This window comes from Haliotis rufescens, unplaced genomic scaffold, assembly GCF_023055435.1.
Source record: "Haliotis rufescens isolate VD_foot unplaced genomic scaffold, xgHalRufe1.0.p SCAF_41, whole genome shotgun sequence".
Lineage (NCBI taxonomy): Eukaryota > Metazoa > Mollusca > Gastropoda > Lepetellida > Haliotidae > Haliotis > Haliotis rufescens.
The window spans coordinates 3,078,798-3,099,042 of NW_025964124.1; the positions used below are offsets into that span (position 1 = coordinate 3,078,798).

The window sequence follows — 20,245 nt, forward strand, 5'->3', positions numbered from 1 at the left end:
TATACTACTAGCCACACATGCCAGCACAACCCCCAACGTGTATACTACTAGCCACACATGCCAGCAAAACCCCAATCGTCTATACTACTAGCCAGACATGCCAGCACAACCCCCATCGTCTATACTACTAGCCACACATGCCAGCACAACCCCCATCGTCTATACTACTAGCCACACATGCCAGCACAACCCCAATCGTCTATACTACTAGCCACAAATGCCAGCACAAGATTAATGACAGGCACCTTCATGTACTTTGTTCACATGTGTGACTTTGTGGTATATACATTGTTTAATTACTGTTATTACTCAGTGTTTCCTTCACTTCTATGTAATAAACAGATATAAAACTCACAACCCGTAGCCTGTGCTTAATAATTGTACCTAATGACTGCAAAACTTGGTTGCTAGAGGCTATTTCCACCCAGATTCCCCATGTAGAGATAAGCCTTGGTTGCTAGGGGCTATTGAACCCAGATTCCCCATGTAGAGATAAGCCTTGGTTGCTAGGGGCTATTGAAGCCAGAATCCCATGAAGATACAAGCCTTGGTTGCTAGGGGCTATTTCAACCCAGATTCCCCATGTAGAGATAAGCCTTGGTTGCTGGGGGCTATTAAACCCTGAATCCCCATGTAGAGATAAGCATTGGTTGCTAGGGGCTATTTCAACCCAGATTCCCAATGTAGAGATAAGCCTTGGTTGCTAGGGGCTATTTAACCCAGAATCCTCATGTAGAGACAAGCCTTGGTTGCTAGGGCCTATTTCAACCCAGAATCCTCATGTAGAGACAAGCCTTGGTTGCTAGGGGCTATTTAACCCAGAATCCCCATGTAGAGACAAGCCTTAGTTGCTAGGGCCTATTTCAACCCAGAATCCATATGTAGAGATAAGCCTTGGTTGCTAGGGGCTATTTAACCCAGAATCCCCATGTAGAGATAAGCCTTGGTTGCTAGGGGCTATTTAACCAAGAATACCCCAAATAGATAAAAGCACCTGATTTCCTGTAACATAGACAGATGAAGCTGAACCTACCACCTCCATTCCTGTAACATAGATATGGGAACCGCCACACATTGCCGAGGCCAACTGCATAACTGAGGCAGGACAAGACGAAGTCCATCTTGTTGGACCAGTTTCCCCTCTCCGTGTTCTCATCAGAGGACTTTGACTTGGTTGGCGAGGGCAGCTGGGACTCGAAGTTGGCCGCCACGTAATAGGCCCCGTTGTTGGCGTCTCTCTTGTCCATGGTGTCTAGTGTGTCAACAGGCTGAAACCAAGAGTGAGTGAGTGAGTGAGAGAGAGAAAGAGAGAGGGAGTCAGTGAGTCAGTGTGTGACCACGTCCTATCAGGTTTCCACATCATTTCTCGGCGGTGGGGTAGCCTAGTGGTCAAAGCCTTCGCTCACCACACCAATAGTAGGGCTGCAACGAATACACTATGAGGTGAGTACGATTCATATCACGAATATAGAGTAATGAATACGAATATTTATTCACGAATACAATAACATGTCAGCAGTTGTGGACAAATTATTATATTCAGCTAAAAAAAAAAAAATAATTATTTGACATGGTTGGTTAATTATTAATATGTTATACATTCATATATTGCATTTATCCAGGTACTAGACTACCAGGCAAAAGAAAGTTTTCACCGACTTCACTTGACCAAACACCAAAAACAAAGGCATATGTGAGATTTATGATGATTAATTTATAAACAGAAATCATTTTCCATGAATTAGAATGAAAATGCATTGTAATGCCGATATTGCATTCTCTGCAATACACAAAGAAAGTGTCAAGGGGTCCAAATAAAAAATTACACAAATCAAAGTTCATTGAAAAAGTGCATGAAGAGTCCATTAATGACACAGTAGTCAGGTAACACGTCATCAATAGCGAGTGTGACCACCCTGGGCATCCATGCACGCCAACACACGCCTCCTCATTGACGTTGCTTTTTATACAACTATTCTTAAAGTGAAAACTTTCTTTTGCCTGGTAGTTTAGTATCCGCTCAAATACCACAATGACCGATGACCACAATACTGTCAAATTATATATATGAGTGGTGTCTTTAAAGAAATCTCTGCATATAATATGTTCTTAGGGATATTTTTAGGTACAGGGTATGTAGATGCACATGACTGCATATTCATAAATATTCGATTCTAGTGACGACGAATAACGAATTCAATTCATGAATGGATATGGTTCGATTCACCGAATACGCGAGTGAATCGTAACAGCCCTAATGGGTACAATGTGTGAAGTCTATTTCTGGTGTCTCCCGCCACTATATTGCTGGAATATTGCTAAAACCAAACTCACTGACAGTAATACCACAGCATTTCATTGACATTGGAAGAAAGCCTGAAGCAGCGCTGGTCCTTGACACAGACCTGATCTTACCACAAAAGTTGCCTGCCCTTCTCCAAACTAACTGGCCCAAAACTCCATGTGGGAGGCCACTACTGAGTTACACACAGGGCTCAAAATGTTTTAGACCTCCTGATCCCTAAAATGTCATTTCCTGCACTCTGAGATAAAATCTTTGCGTCCACTTGCCTCATTTCGTGGTGATTTTATAAGCAAATAAAGATGCTGTTTTACCCTTCTATTCTATATAGTTAAGGTATCATAAGGACTAGCAGAAATTTGCCATTTATAAGTGCTTTGCTATAAGTTATCATTATAACAGTCAGAAATTGGCAGTAGTCCTATAATCCTTGCCAACCTGACCATAGTTAAGGTATCATAAGGACAAGCAGACATTTGCCATCTATAAGAGTTTTACTATATGTTATCATTATAACAGTCAGAAATTGGCAGTAGTCCTATAATCCTTGCCAACCTGCCCATAGTTAAGGTATCATAAGGACTAGTAGACATTTGCCATCTATAAGAGTTTTACTATATGTTATCATTATAACAGTCAGAAATTGGCAGTAGTCCTATAATCCTTGCCAACCTGCCCATAGTTAACTCTTTCAACACCGTAGGCCGGTTATCCGGCCAAGAAGCATTGAGTCCCCAGACACCGCAGGCCGGTTATCCGGCCAAGCCGTAGTCACGTCAAAATAGTATATATTTTTATGGACCTACCTGTAATGTCTTTCATTTATTAAATCTATCACATTTCACAATGTCTGAAATACATATTCCATATCAATTTAACATTTTTTATCGTTAAATTAAAAAATTATTCACTATTTCTCGCGATGTTATTGAAAATAAAATTCTCGGACACACATTTCGACAACGGGTCCACATTGAACACGTCAAAGAAGAAAATAAAGACGTTTTAAACAAATCTTTAAATATATTATACAAAGTAATAAATAAAATCAACAAAAATATATCTTAAAGTAATCAAACTTACATCTAAGTTATTATTTCCATCTTTTCGTGCGATCGCGTGTAATGTAAGTCAAATGACATCTCGGCTTTCGTCGCCTTGAATTCTCGGCTCGGACACGATGTTTGATGCAAAAATATATGCATGAAAAATCTTTGTCACAGCTCGTAACCTAGCACGATACATTCACGAAGTTCCATATTTTTAATATATATCGTGATTTCCTGCTAAAAACGTTCAGAATAACACGATTTAACAAAATTCTTTCGCAAACGTCTGTAATTTATCGACCACGAGCTTGGTATCACAGCTGTAATTTGATTGGCTGCCTTAGGTCACGTGCTCAAAATTGACCAATCACGAAACTTGTAGCAGATTTCAGCAAGAAAGCGTCATTAGAAACCAATTTTAATCCAATGAAATCGCTTGTTATAACTACGAAAAAAAACCAGTCGATGTTACGTGCGTGTAGATGAAGGAATAAGCTTTCCAGCGATGTGTCATATGCCATTCTTCGACGAACGTGTTATTCATACGAAACCTCGAAAACGGGGGTATTTCTTCATTTTACTGAACGGACAGTCGCTGTTATCGGGAAATGGGTGATGACAGAAACTGTCTATAATTCTTTTTAAAATGATTTTCCAATTACGTAAACAATGAAAATAAAACAGAAATAGGTACGTGGATATTATGAAATCATATATTTGCCGAAAATCGTCAAGTTTTCGCTTCCTTGGTCCTTAATCTGGATGTTAACAACGTGTTAGCGTACATTTTTTTATTTACAACGAATTTAATTAAGTTGTAAATGCATTATTTTAAATAATGTGAAAAACATAACTTTCATATTTATAAACCATAGGATCAGACCTTTCAAATGGTGTATAACATGTAGTAGCAAATATATTTTACAAGCAGGTATTTTCTTTGATAAATGTTGGCTTCATCTATCACACAAGAGTCTCTGGGAACTCGGTGTCCCAGCAGTAAACACTTCTGGTTGACTGGTGTTGAAAGAGTTAAGGTATCATAAGGACTAGTAGACATTTGCCATCTATAAGGGTTTTACTATATGTTATCATTGTAAGGACTGTTAGTGTCTACCCCTGCCTTACACCTTCAACATGAACATCCTTATTAGGCTGTGTTTGACCTTGTGTTTTGTACTACAAAACCAATATCTGTTTTTCATCAAAACATATCAAAGACATACATGATAGCTCATGTCAAGTTTCATCCCATTCTATAAAAGAACTAGATCATAATAGATAATTAAATTAGTTTCTTTGAGAGGCATTTAGAAGTTGGAGTGAATATAAGACGTGATATAAACATATTTATTTCCATAAAGTGGAGGGATTGGCAAACAAGCAAATTTTGCTTATCTGAATGCCTCACCCAAACATGATACATGTACAAATAGCAATGTATTGATAGTGACATGATAAGTAGCCTACATTGTATAATTGACATTAAAGATAAGTATTGTTCTGTAAGTGTTTAATTACTGGATTATCTTTCATAACTACAGTTACATTATTATTTACATTCAGCACAACATCGCAGTATCATATAGCAAAGCCATCATCTCAGACAAAATCTCTAAATCGGCAAGAAGATAGAATAAAACTGTGCACCGATTTCAAAATTTCAAAATTGTTACTGTCGTTAAATTTGAATTACCATTTAGAATTGAATTTAAATCATAGCCTTTTACAAAATAATACATGTTTTGCCTTACTGTACTGTTTAAGGGACATGTAAGAAAGAAATGAAGTGCATCTTCCGTATGATAGCCACAACAAAATCTTGGGCTGTCGGATATAAATCTGGCAAATTTGGCGGCGTTAAGATCACTGCAGCCAAGCCTGAGACGGGAGTGTATAACCTGACAGAATCTTGATCCATACTTTACATCAAAGTATATACCATTCCTATCATTGCTTTTTATAAAACTTTTAAAACTTCCTAAGTTACTGGCATTGGTGTATTCAATAGGTAGTGAGTTCCAAATATTAGCTATATCTGGAATAAATGATTTGGCATAATCATTTGATTTACACTTTGTGGTTTGCAGCTGTGAGCAGTTTCTCAAATTATAATCACTTGCATCCGACACTCTATTTGGAACTAAGGAGGAGAGATAGTCCGGTACTAGATTGTTAACCATGTTATAACAAATATTTAACTTTTGAAAATGCCTTCTTTCTTCTAATGACGTAAGATTTGTTTCTTTATAAAGTTTTCCTTGACTTGTGCCACAAACAGCCCCACAAATAGTTCTGAGTGCATCTAGATTTAGTTTTTCAAGTAGTAACGCCTGTTCTTTTGTGCAGTTGTCCCATATGTGGCAACAATAATCAAATATCAGTAATATGAAAGATTTATACATAGTTTCCAGTGTTTTTCTATTTAAACGATACCTGAAACTCCTGAGACAGGTAATCATTGGACTGACCTTCTTGACTAGGCTATCAATGTGATCGGTCCACATACAATCTTCTTGGAGAGTAAGTCCTAGATGTTTATGAGAATGAACTTCCTGAACAGTAGTGTTACTCATTTATTTTTATATCTGTTTTTCATCAAAACATATCAAAGACATACATGATAGCTCATGTCAAGTTTCATCCCAGTCTATAAAAGAACCAGATCATAATAGATAATTATATTAGTTGTTTGAGAGGCATTTAGTAGTTGGAGTGAATATAAGACGTATGTAGTAAAGAACTTGTTTATCCACTTATCTTATTACTTACATACCAATTGGTGTATTATAAACGACTCATTCTAAATGAACGATTGTGTATGGTAGGACTTTGATTAAATGTAATAGCATTCCACGACAGATGATGACTCAAAAATTCAATAAATAGAACTGTTTACGCGATGGTTCAGATACCTCAATCAAATACAGTTTTTTTTTAAAAAATCAATTATAGATCTTAACATTTCTTTATATTATTATATATTTATATTCTGCATTGTGATATTTATCCTTATACCGTTGTCAAGCAAGGCAATTGTGATAAGTTAGTGATATGTATTGCCATGATTGTCATGACTCCGGGTACTACCTCCCCCACTCTATATAAATAATTTATGTCCGTTTTATTTATAATTTGACACTAGGGCTGCAACGAATAACCTATGAGGCGAATACGATGCGTATCACGAATATAGGGTAATGAATACAAATATTAATTCACGATTCATACAATAATAGGTCAGTAGTTGATGTATTATTTGTTACATTCAGTGAAACATTAACAACATAAATTATTTGACATGGTTTGTTAATTATCCGAGTTGTGAGACAGCCAGTTGTTAGACAGCGGAGAAGGGGGTTGAGATTAAGGGTTATCTCCCAGTTGTGAGACAGCCAGTTGTTAGACAGCGGAGAAGGGTTGAGATTATGGGTTATCTCCCAGTTGTGAGACAGCCAGTTGTTAGACAGCGGAGAAGGGGTGAGATTATGGGTTATCTCCCAGTTGTGGGACAGCCAGTTGTTAGACAGTGGAGAAGGGGTGAGATTATGGGTTATCTCCCAGTTGTGAGACAGCCAGTTGTTAGACAGCGGAGAAGGGTTGAGATTATGGGTTATCTCCCAGTTGTGGGACAGCCAGTTGTTAGACAGCGGAGAAGGGTTGAGATTATGGGTTATCTCCCAGTTGTGGGACAGCCAGTTGTTAGACAGCGGAGAAGGGTTGAGATTATGGGTTATCTCCCAGTTGTGAGACAGCCAGTTGTTAGACAGCGGAGAAGGGGTGAGATTATGGGTTATCTCCCAGTTGTGGGACAGCCAGTTGTTACGACAGTGGAGAAGGGGTGAGGTTAAGGGTTATCTCCCAGTTGTGGGACAGCCAGTTGTTACGACAGTGGAGAAGGGGTGAGATTAAGGGTTATCTCCCAGTTGTGGGACAGCCAGTTGTTACGACAGTGGAGAAGGGGGTGAGATTATGGGTTATCTCCCAGTTGTGGGACAGCCAGTTGTTACGACAGTGGAGAAGGGGGTGAGATTATGGGTTATCTCCCAGTTGTGGGACAGCCAGTTGTTACGACAGTGGAGAAGGGGGTGAGATTATGGGTAATTTCCCAGTTGTGGGACAGTCAGTTGTTACGACAGTGGAGAAGGGGGTGAGATTATGGGTTATCTCCCAGTTGTGAGACAGCCAGTTGTTAGACAGTGGAGAAGGGGGTGAGATTATGGGTAATCTCCCAGTTGTGGGACAGCCAGTTGTTAGAGAGTGGAGAAGGGGTGAGATTAAGGGTTATCTCCCAGTTGTGGGACAGCCAGTTGTAACGACAGTGGAGAGGGGGTTGAGATTAAGAGTAATCTCCCAGTTGTGAGACAGCCAGTTGTTAGACAGTGGAGAAGGGGTGAAATTAAGGGTTATCTCCCAGTTGTGGGACAGCCAGTTGTAACGACAGTGGAGAAAGGGTTGAGATTATGGGTTATCTCCCAGTTGTGGGACAGCCAGTTGTTAGACAGTGGAGAAGGGGTGAGATTATGGGTTATCTCCCAGTTGTGGGACAGCCAGTTGTTAGACAGCGGAGAAGGGAGTGAGATTATGGGTTATCTCCCAGTTGTGGGACAGCCAGTTGTTAGACAGGGGAGAAGGGGGTGAGATTAAGAGTAATCTCCCAGTTGTGGGACAGCCAGTTGTTAGACAGTGGAGAAGGGGTGAGATTAAGGGTTATCTCCCAGTTGTGGGACAGCCAGTTGTAACGACAGTGGAGAAAGGGTTGAGATTATGGGTTATCTCCCAGTTGTGGGACAGCCAGTTGTTAGACAGTGGAGAAGGGGGTGAGATTAAGAGTAATCTCCCAGTTGTGAGACAGCCAGTTGTTAGAGAGTGGAGAAGGGGGTGAGATTATGGGTAATTTCCCAGTTGTGGGACAGCCAGTTGTTAGAGAGTGGAGAAGGGGGTTAGATTATGGGTAATTTCCCAGTTGTGGGACAGCCAGTTGTTAGACAGCGGAGAAGGGAGTGAGATTATGGGTAATCTCCCAGTTGTGGGACAGCCAGTTGTTAGAGAGTGGAGAGGGGGTAGGATTATGGGTTATCTCCCAGTTGTGGGACAGCCAGTTGTTAGACAGTGGAGAAGGGGTGAGGTTAAGGGTTATCTCCCAGTTGTGGGACAGCCAGTTGTTAGACAGCGGAGAAGGGGTGAGATTATGGGTTATCTCCCAGTTGTGAGACAGCCAGTTGTTAGACAGTGGAGAAGGGGTGAGATTATGGGTTATCTCCCAGTTGTGGGACAGCCAGTTGTTAGACAGTGGAGAAGGGGTGAGGTTAAGGGTTATCTCCCAGTTGTGGGACAGCCAGTTGTTAGACAGTGGAGAAGGGGTTGAGATTAAGGGTTATCTCCCAGTTGTGGGACAGCCAGTTGTTAGACAGTGGAGAAGGGGTGAGATTAAGAGTAATCTCCCAGTTGTGAGACAGCCTGTTGTTAGACAGTGGAGAAGGGGTGAGGTTAAGGGTTATCTCCCAGTTGTGAGACAGCCTGTTGTTAGACAGTGGAGAAGGGGTGAGATTAAGGGTTATCTCCCAGTTGTGGGACAGCCAGTTGTTAGACAGTGGAAAAGGGTTGAGATTAAGGGTTATCTCCCAGTTGTGGGACAGCCAGTTGTTAGACAGTGGAGAAGGGGGTGAGATTAAGGGCAGGGCTGTGTTTCTCCCATAACAGGGCTTGATCTTCAATCGCCAGCAGTGGTTTATTCGCAGTGGCTTCCCAATGTACCAGATTCAGTTGCAGAATGAGAAGACGGTAACCGAAGCGAGATACCGCATCGATACTACGGGACCAGGTGAGCAACTCCGGTACATTCTTTACTGGGCGTTTTGAAGGCTAATAACAAAGCTAATGAAACAGTTAATTAATTCATGTAAAAATACCGATAAAATAGTGAAACAAAACCATATTGTTTGGTATTTTTTCTAAAAATAACTGTCAACCACATAAGAAATGTCACGTTATAACGAAGTGTCGATCTAGAGCCGATCGATCAAAAACATATTTCATAGTTATATTAAAATAATCAAGACTTAAATTTCATATTTTAAGAAAATATACACTCAGATAATTTGGATCTAAAGCAATACTCAATTTTAATGCAGGAAACGATCAATCTTTACCGGACGGACCGTACACCTCACGAACAAGATGTTTTGCAACCACAGCAGTTGTTTCCCCTTTCAACAGGTGGAGTTTATAGAGAACAATATAATTAATGTATTTTGGCCTATAATTATTTGGTATTTTTTAAACATGAAGACTTCAATTATTAAAACATACTATCTCAGGAAATTGAGAAACTCAATAATATGAAAAAAAAACATTACCCCGTTTAAACTTGAATGTATTAAGTCATACCTAAATCTAAATAAACTCCAGAAGGTAATATATGTATTTATATTTTTTCTTAACTATTTTGATTTATTATAGATAGCAGACAAAATGATGAAGATAAAGATGGTGGGCACCAATCAACCTTATTATGTATTTTTTTCAATTTTTTTTTTTTTTTTGCAACAATGATGTACATGTATGAATCTTAAAATATATTTTGTTTTTTAGATAGGATAAAATAATCTCAAAATTAATTTCATATTATTAGTTTTAGGTAGAAACTCAATATTACAGTTAATTATTTTCAGAATTAACAGACAATACAGAGTATTAAGACATGTAGAATTAGGATTGTCTCAAGTATATTCTTAAAACCAAAGATGTATTATTTACCATGATTACTGAAAAAAACACTTCTTTAATAATGCAATTGTTATATTATCATAGCAGATAAAGAGCCCCAATATGCATAGCTAGCTTAATTTTAGTGATAAGTATTCAGCATTTCTTGGGATGATAAACTGGACATATGACAAAATAAAAATATATTTTTATTCATTATTAACGCATGGTTTATTTTTTTTCACATAATCTAATTGGCTGCCTTGGAGTGGAAAGCTGTGTCGCTATTTTAATCAGAGACCTTAATTATTCTAATGTGTAAATTTTCAGAACATGGTTAATAAAGAAAAACCCAAATTTATGGGTGATGAAATGACCAACAAGAGGTCCTCTTATAACATTTTACCATAAACCTCATTTCTTTACATGAGCAATGTCGAATTTTAATTTTAATACTTTTTACAAAAAAAATCACATATGAACACGTCACTAAAATACATATTTATTATTATGTTTTGTTTTCATGAAGATAAAAAGAAGAAAATGTTAATTTTAAATTACCTATTATCAGTAAGTCTTAACTTCTAATCTGATAAAATAACAAAAGAATAAAGTCTGGAGGTAACTGTTGCAGTAAAATAACAATGTAAAATTACAAGGGTATTAAAATGCAAATATTTGTAGAACTACTGAAATGGTAATTTATTGTTTACAAATATCCTATGTATTTATGTTTCACACACAATGAAGTATTGTGCTTGTCAAATTCACATTGTTTCTTGTCATTCACAAATATGTGGAAATTAGATGACTCATTTAGTAACATTTTTGGTGTCATGATGTTAAATATTATGTTCAAAAGAAAAATTGTCCACTGAATAAGTTTTTTTTATATAATAAAAACACATGTGCTCACCATGTTCAGGAACAAGAAAAAAAAAGAAAAAGATGACATGAAATAATCATCATTTTACATATTAAATTATTCACTGTAAAATAAGTTTTTTAGAGGAAAATTCGTCCAAAAATATTACAATCCATTGATGGATTTGAGAAGATTTAATCAGCTGATCAGTTGCCTGAGTTGGTATTTATAGAATCTTGCCTGATCAATCCTGCTGACAGTTCCTTTGGGCCCTTGTTTTTCGTTAACAATATTTCACAATATATAAGATAATATTTAATTTCCTAGCGAACAAATAAACGAATAACGTATTTACATACACTAAAAAGTGGGCCTATTTAGTGTTGCGCATTGAGAATGATAGTCACGGCAAGACGAATGCAAATAAAGATATGGGCCGAGTAATCCAAAACCATTAACAAATATCAAATCACATTACTAATTCTCAAAACGTTACTCCCATCAGCTTTTAATAGTTAACAAAAAACATAACATGAATGCTAACAAGTGGCTTGCCTGTCACGGAAAACTCGTGTGAGTTGTCTTCGCTAGATCCTTTTTACCTGTTTATGGTGCAGTTGTCTTAGTGAGCATATTCGAAAACGAGGCTGGGGGGAATCCCGAGTGGTTACTAAACACGGGAAATCTTCAACTACGAGCTCGACTTTTTATGGCGTATTGTTATGGGAGAAAAAGGATTAACCACTGTGTTCGGTTGTTACCGAAAAATCTACACACTCTTGATTAATCTGCCACAATAAGAACTCGGCAAAGCCTCGTTCTAATCGTGACAGATTAATCACTTGTGTGTAGATTTTTCGGTAACAACCGAACACAGTGGTTAATCCTCTATCTCTCTGTCAGTAGCTCGATCAAAATGTTAATAAATTCATGTAATTGTAAGTAAGTGAGACATATGTGATCTTTATAGTAAGTGATTTATTCAAGTTAAAGTGAGTTACAAACTTACTTTACTGAATTCCATTTAATGATTGTGACGGACAAGCCCCATCTGAATTAAATCCACTTACCTATTTCTGTTTTATTTTCATTGTCTACGTAATTGGAAAACCATTTTAAAAAGAATTATAAATAGTTTCTGTCATCACCCATTTCCCGATAACAGCGGATGTCCGCTCAGTAACATGAAGAAATACCCCCGTTTTTCGAGGCTTCGTATGAATAAAACGTTCGTCGAAGAATGGCATATGACACATCGCTGGAAAGCATATGACTTCATCTACATGCTCGTAACATCACCTGGATTTTCTTCGTAATTATAACAAGAGATTTCATTGGATTAAAATTGGTTTCTAATGACGCTTTCTTGCCGAAATCTGCTACAAGTTTCGTGATTGGTCAATTTTGAGCACGTGACAAAAGGCAGCCAATCAAATTACAGCTGTGATACCAAGCTCGTGTTTGATCAATTTCATAAGCTGGCGAAAGATTTTTGTTAAATCGTGTTATTCTGAACGTTTTAAGCAGGAAATCACGACATATATTAAAAATATGGAACTTCATGAATGTATCGTGCTAGGTTACGAGCTGTGACAAAGATTTTTCATGCATATATTTTTACATTAAACATTGAGTCCGAGCCGAGAATTCAAGGCGACGAAAGCCGAGATGTCATTTGACTTACATTACACGCGATCGCACGAAAAGATGGAAATAATAACTAAGATGTAATTTTGAATACTTTTAGATATATTTTTGTTGATTTTATTTGTTACTTTGTATAACATATTTAAAGATTTGTTTTAAACGTCTTTATTTTGCTCTTTGACATGTTAGATGTGGCCCCGTTGTCGAAATGTGTGTCCAAGAATTTTATTTTCAAAAACATCGCGGGAAATAGTGAATCATTTTTTGATTTATCGATAAAAAATGATAAATTGAATTGGAATATGTATTTCAGACATTATGAAATGTGATAGATTTAATAAATGAATGACATTACAGGTAGGTCCATAAAAATGTATACTATTTTGACGTGACTACGGCTTGGCCAGTTAACCGGCCTACGGTGTCTGGGGACTCGATGCTTCTTGGCCAGAAAACCGGCCTACTTTGTTGCAAGAGTTAATTTATTGCTGACGAGATTTATATTTATCATTAAATATGCCTTATATGGCAAAGGTAGGTTATTATTTCCTATTTTCCAAGCGTGCCATCGAGGCACGAAGATCATGATTTAGCTGTGCCATTTTCATTTTAGGCGTGCGATGGCACGCAAAATATTGTTAATTTCGAGCCCTGAGGGTTATCTCCCAGTTGTTAGAGAGCCAGTTGTTAGACAGTGGCGAGGGGGTTGAGATTAAGGGTTATCTCCCAGTTGTTAGACAGCCAGTTGTTAGACAGTGGAGAAGGGGTTGAGATTAAGGGTTATCTCCCAGTTGTTAGAGAGCCAGTTTTTAGACAGTGGAGAAGGGGTGAGATTAAGGGTTATCTCCCAGTTGTTAGAGAGCCAGTTGTTAGACAGTGGAGAAGGGGTGAGATTAAGGGTTATCTCCCAGTTGTTAGAGAGCCAGTTGTTAGACAGTGGAGAGGGGGTTGAGATTAAGGGTTATCTCCCAGTTGTTAGAGAGCCAGTTGTTAGACAGTGGAGAGGGGGTTGAGATTAAGGGTTATCTCCCAGTTGTTAGACAGCCAGTTGTTAGACAGTGGAGAAGGGGTTGAGATTAAGGGTTATCTCCCAGTTGTTAGAGAGCCAGTTGTTAGACAGTGGAGAGGGGGTTGAGATTAAGGGTTATCTCCCAGTTGTTAGAGAGCCAGTTGTTAGACAGTGGAGAAGGGGTGAGATTAAGGGTTATCTCCCAGTTGTAAGAGAGCCAGTTGTTAGACAGTGGAGAGGGGGTTGAGATTAAGGGTTATCTCCCAGTTGTTAGAGAGCCAGTTGTTAGACAGTGGAGAGGGGGTTGAGATTAAGGGTTATCTCCCAGTTGTTAGAGAGCCAGTTGTTAGACAGTGGAGAAGGGGTGAGATTAAGGGTTATCTCCCAGTTGTTAGAGAGCCAGTTGTTAGACAGTGGAGAAGGGGTTGAGACTAAGAGTTATCTCCCAGTTGTTAGAGAGCCAGTTGTTAGACAGTGGAGAAGGGGTTGAGATTAAGGGTTATCTCCTAGTTGTTAGAGAGCCAGTTGTTAGACAGTGGAGAAGGGGTGAGATTAAGGGTTATCTCCCAGTTGTAAGAGAGCCAGTTGTTAGACAGGGGAGAAGGGGCTTCCTCACTTCTGTTTGATCCCTTGTAAGCAACTAATTTACGTTTTTAATAAACTGTTTCCTTCTATAACAGTCAAACAATAAACCTATTTGGTGAGTATCCTGCAGGTAAGTATAACATGACACAACCACACCTGTAGGTAGGTATAACATGATGCAACCACAACTGTGGGTAGGTATAACACAACAACACAACCATACCTGTAGGTAGGTATAACATGATGCAACCACACCTGTAGGTAGGTATAACATGATGCAACCACACCTGTAGGTAGGTATAACATGATGCAACCACAACTGTGGGTAGGTATAACACAACAACACAACCATACCTGTAGGTAGGTATAACATGATGCAACCACACCTGTAGGTAGGTATAACATCAAACAAGCACACCTGTAGTAGGTATAGCATCAAACAACCACACCTGTAGGTAGGTATAACATCAAACAACCACACCTGTAGGTAGGTATAACATCAAACAACCACACCTGTAGATAGGTATAACGCAACACAACCACACCTGTAGGTAGGTATAACATCAAACAAGCACACATGTAGGTAGGTATAACATCAAACAAGCACACCTGTAGGTAGGTATAACATCAAACGAGCACACCTGTAGGTAGGTATAACATGTCGACACAACCATACCTGTAGATAGGTATAACGCAACACAAGCACACCTGTAGGTAGGTATAAAATCAAACAAGAACACTTGTAGGTAGGTATAACATCAAACAAGCACACCTGTAGGTAGGTATAACATGTCGACACAACCATACCTGTAGGTAGGTATAATGCGACACAAGCACACCTGTAGGTAGGTATAACATCAAACAAGCACACCTGTAGGTAGGTATAACATGTCGACACAACCATACCTGTAGATAGGTATAACGCAACACAAGCACACCTGTAGGTAGGTATAACATGTCGACACAACCATACCTGTAGATAGGTATAACGCAACACAAGCACACCTGTAGGTAGGTATAACATCAAACAAGCACACCTGTAGGTAGGTATAACATGTCGACACAACCATACCTGTAGATAGGTATAACGCAACACAAGCACACCTGTAGGTAGGTATAACATGTCGACACAACCATACCTGTAGATAGGTATAACGCAACACAAGCACACCTGTAGGTAGGTATAACATCAAACAAGCACACCTGTAGGTAGGTATAACATGTCGACACAACCATACATGTAGGTAGGTACAATATTTGACACAAGCACACCTGTAGGTAGGTATAACATCAAACAAGCACACCTGTAGGTAGGTATAACGCAACACAAGCACACCTGTAGGTAGGTATAACGCGACACAAGCACACCTGTAGGTAGGTATAATGCAATATAAGCACACCTGTAGGTAGGTATAACGCGACACAAGCACATCTGTAGGTAGGTATAACATGATGACACAACCACACCTGTAGGTAGGTATAACGCGACACAAGCACACCTGTAGGTAGGTATAACATGTCGACACTTGCACACCTGTAGGTAGGTATAACATGTCGACACTTGCACACCTGTAGGTAGGTATAACATGTCGACACAACCACAACTAATAAGACAGAAGGCGACAACGTGGGCGGTATCAGCATTGCCAGGCAACGCCAGGTAATGCAAGGTAGAACACATTACCTAGGACTTCCAAGACTGCATGATTGTCACAAACTGAACCGATGCTTGCCACACTGTAAATCGTGTCATCTCAACATCTTCCTTTTAATGGAAGTAGCAAGCAGAACCTGGGGGGACAAGCTTTAGCCTCCCAACTTCGGGGCAGCAGCACCAAGCTGTGACACAGACAAAAAGATATTGAGGCTGAAGGAGCAGCCTCATAATGGACAGACGACTTCCCTCAAACTTGGGGATGTGGCCAGCAACCATATCTGACTTGGGTAAATTAACTCTGGGTGAACTATGGGTGAACTATTGGGTTGGTTGGTTTGTTTGTTGTTTAACGCCGCACTCAGCAATATTCCAGCTATATGACAGCAGTCTATAAATAATTAAGTCTGGACCAGACAATCCAGTGATTAATATCATGAGCATTGATCCACGCAATTGGGATCGATGACATGCATCAACCAAGTCAGCATGCCTGACCAACCGATCCCGTTAGTCGCCTGTCGCCTGTTATGGCAAGCATGGGTTGCTGAGTAACTATTGGGGAACTATTGGGGAACTATAGGGGAACTCTGGGGGAACTATTGTGGAACTAATGGGGAACTCTGGGGGGAACTATTGGGGAACTATTGGGGAACTGTGGGGGGAACTATTGAGGAACTCTGGGGGAACTATTGGGGAATGCTAGGGGAACTCTGGGGAAGTCTGGGGAGCTATTGGGGAACTCTGGGGGAACTAATGGGGAACTCTGGGGGAACTATTGGGGAACTCTGGGGAACTATTGTGGAACTATTGGGGAACTCTGGGGGAACTATTGTGGAACTATTAGGGCTGGGACGATTCACCGATACATCGATGTATCACGATACACTACAGTTCGATACGACTATCGATTCGTGGGTCTATGTATCGATTCAAAACGATACACAGCTGATATACTACGAGAAACAAAACGTATTTGCCGCTGTTTACATCGTCCGTTTTGTTCCAACTCAGTCAGTAAAGAAAATAAAGCGATGAAACAAGGGCAAATATGATTGGTTGACTTTCGTAGTACGACCAATCAAATGACTCCTATTAGTTCCAGCCTTCAAACATGGCGACTGGTTTTCCGGCCAAGAAGCATCGAGTCCCCAGACACCGTAGGCCGGTTTACGGGCCAAGCCGTAGTCACGTCAAAATAGTATACATTTTTATGGACCTACCTGTAATGTCATTCAGTTATTAAATCTATCACATTTCATAATGTCTGAAATACATATTCCAATTCAATTTATCATTTTTTATCGATAAATTAAAAAAATATTCACTAATTCCCGCGATGTTATTGAAATACGGGCCCACATCGAACATGTCAAAGAGCAAAATAAAGACGTTTTAAACAAATCTTTAAATATATTATACAAAGTAATAAATAATATCAACAAAAATATATCTAAAAGTAATCAAACTTACATCTAAGTTATTATTTCCATCTTTTCGTGCGATCGCGTGTAATGTAAGTCAAATGACATCTCGGCTTTCGTCGCCTTGAATTCTCGGCTCGGACACAATGTTTGATGCAAATATAAATGCATGAAAACTCTTTGTCACAGCTCGTAACCTAGCACGATACGTTAACGAAGTTCCATATTTTTAATATATATCGAGATTTCCTGCTTAAAACGTTCAGAATAGCAAGATTTAACAAAAATCTTTCGCCAACTTCTGAAATTTATCAAACACGAGCTTGGTATCACAGCTGTAATTTGATTGGCTGCCTTAGGTCACGTGCTCAAAATTGTCCAATCACGACTTGTAGCAGATTTCGGCAAGAAAGCGTCATTAGAAACCAATTATAATCCAATGAAATTGCTTGTTATAACTACGGAAAAGAACAGTCGATGTTACGAAAATGTAGATGAAGGAATAAGCTTTCCAGCGATGTGTCATATGCCATTCTACGACGAACGTTTTATTCATACGAAGCCTCAAAAACGGGGGTATTTCTTCATGTTACTGAGCGGACAGCCGCTGTTATCGGGAAATGGGTGATGACAGAAACTATTCATAATTCTTTTTTTTAAATGATTTTCCAATTACGTAAACCACGGACGTATATACGTCTTTGCGTAAACAATGAAAATAAAACAGAAATAGGTAAGTGGATTTTATGAAATCTTATATTTGCCGAAAATCGTCAAGTTTTCACTTCCTTGGTCCTTAATCTGGATGTTAACAACGTGTTAGCTTACATTTTTTATTAACAACAAACTTAATTAAGTTGTAAATGCATTATTTTAAATAATGTGAAAAACATAACTTTCATATTTATAAACCATAGGATCAGACCTTTCAAATGGTGCATAACATGCAGTGGCAAATATATTTTACAAGCAGATATTTTCTTTGATAAATGTTGGCTTCATCTGTCACACAAGAGTCTCTGAGAACTCGGTGTCCCAGCAGTAAACACTTCTGGTTGACTGGTGTTGAAAGAGTTAATGTTCAGACATCAGTTAAACATGTCTGACTTTGTGATTTACTAATTAGTGTGATGTTGATTATTCAAGTTCAGAGTTTCAGACAATTTGCCTTTCATTGATCATTGTGAGAAAATCACAAACCAGTGGTTGTTTTTACCAAATAGTTCTGCTGTTCAGATGACATTTAGAGTGCATTTTTATTGCAGAAAATCCAGGTATTTAGTCAGGCTCCTTAACTCAGGTGTTTTGAGTCTTCCTATTGAGTGACATGTGCTGTGTTTGACACCTGTTCTGTAGGAAAATTTGAGTTATTTGATGAGAACTATTTTACATTAAACTTTCATCATCTTCCACCAGCTTGTGACATTATTTTATGTATCGTATCGTACGTATCGTATCGTGACCCCACTCTGGGGGAACTATTGGGGAACTATAGGGGAGCTCTGAGGAAGTCTGGGGAGCTATTGGGGAACTCTGGGGGAACTAATGGGGAACTCTGGGGAAACTATTGGGGAACTATTGGGGAACTCTGGGGGAACTATTGGGGAACTATTGGGGAACTCTGGGGGAACTATTGGGGAACTATTGGGGAACTCTGGGGGAACTCTGGGGGAACTATTGGGGAACTATAGGGGAACTATTGTGAACTCTGGGGGAACTATTGGTGAACTATTGGTGAACTATTGGTGTACTAATGGGGGAACTATAGGGGAACTATTGTGAACTCTGGGGGAACTATTAAGTAACTATTAGTGAACTCTGGGGGAACTATTGGTGAACTATTGGTGAACTATTGGTGTACTAATGGGGGAACTATAGGGGAACTATTGTGAACTCTGGGGGAACTATTAAGTAACTATTAGTGAACTCTGGGGGAACTATTGTGAACTCTGGGGGAACTATTGGGGAACTATTGGGGAGCTATTGGGGAACTATAGGGGAACTATTGTGAACTCTGGGGGAACTATTGGTGAACTATTGGTGAACTATTGGTGTACTAATGGGGGAACTATAGGGGAACTATTGTGAACTCTGGGGGAACTATTAAGTAACTATTAGTGAACTCTGGGGGAACTATTGGTGAACTATTGGTGAACTATTGGTGTACTAATGGGGGAACTATAGGGGAACTATTGTGAACTCTGGGGGAACTATTAAGTAACTATTAGTGAACTCTGGGGGAACTATTGGGGAACTATTGGGGAACTCTGGGGGAACTATTGGGGAACTATTGGGGAACTCTGGGGGGAACTATTGGGGATCTCTGGGGGAACTCTGGGGGAACTATTGGGGAACTATAGGGGAACTATTGTGAACTCTGGGGGAACTATTGGTGAACTATTGGTGAACTATTGGTGTACTAATGGGGGAACTATAGGGGAACTATTGTGAACTCTGGGGGAACTATTAAGTAACTATTAGTGAACTCTGGGGGAACTATTGGTGAACTATTGGTGAACTATTGGTGTACTAATGGGGGAACTATAGGGGAACTATTGTGAACTCTGGGGGAACTATTAAGTAAATATTAGTGAACTCTGGGGGAACTATTGTGAACTCTGGGGGAACTATTGGGGAACTATTGGGGAGCTATTGGGGAACTATAGGGGAACTATTGTGAACTCTGGGGGAACTATTGGTGAACTATTGGTGAACTATTGGTGTACTAATGGGGGAACTATAGGGGAACTATTGTGAACTCTGGGGGAACTATTAAGTAACTATTAGTGAACTCTGGGGGAACTATTGGTGAACTATTGGTGAACTATTGGTGTACTAATGGGGGAACTATAGGGGAACTATTGTGAACTCTGGGGGAACTATTAAGTAACTATTAGTGAACTCTGGGGGAACTATTGTGAACTCTGGGGGAACTATTGGGGAACTATTGGGGAGCTATTGGGGAACTATAGGGGAACTATTGTGAACTCTGGGGGAACTAT

At 39.3% G+C, this 20,245-nt stretch overlaps 1 protein-coding gene across 3 annotated transcripts in view; it reads right to left on the reverse strand.

The window, feature by feature from the left end:
- LOC124125624 (sodium- and chloride-dependent glycine transporter 1-like) overlaps window positions 1–20,245 on the reverse strand; it is a 132,865-nt gene that overhangs the window by 39,302 nt on the left and 73,318 nt on the right. For all 3 annotated transcript variants that reach the window (XM_046488966.2, XM_046488967.2, XM_046488968.2), the window contains exon 2: window positions 1,034–1,268. In XM_046488966.2, the coding sequence (XP_046344922.2) occupies window positions 1,034–1,268 (235 nt within the window). The remainder of the gene's footprint in view (window positions 1–1,033; window positions 1,269–20,245) is intronic.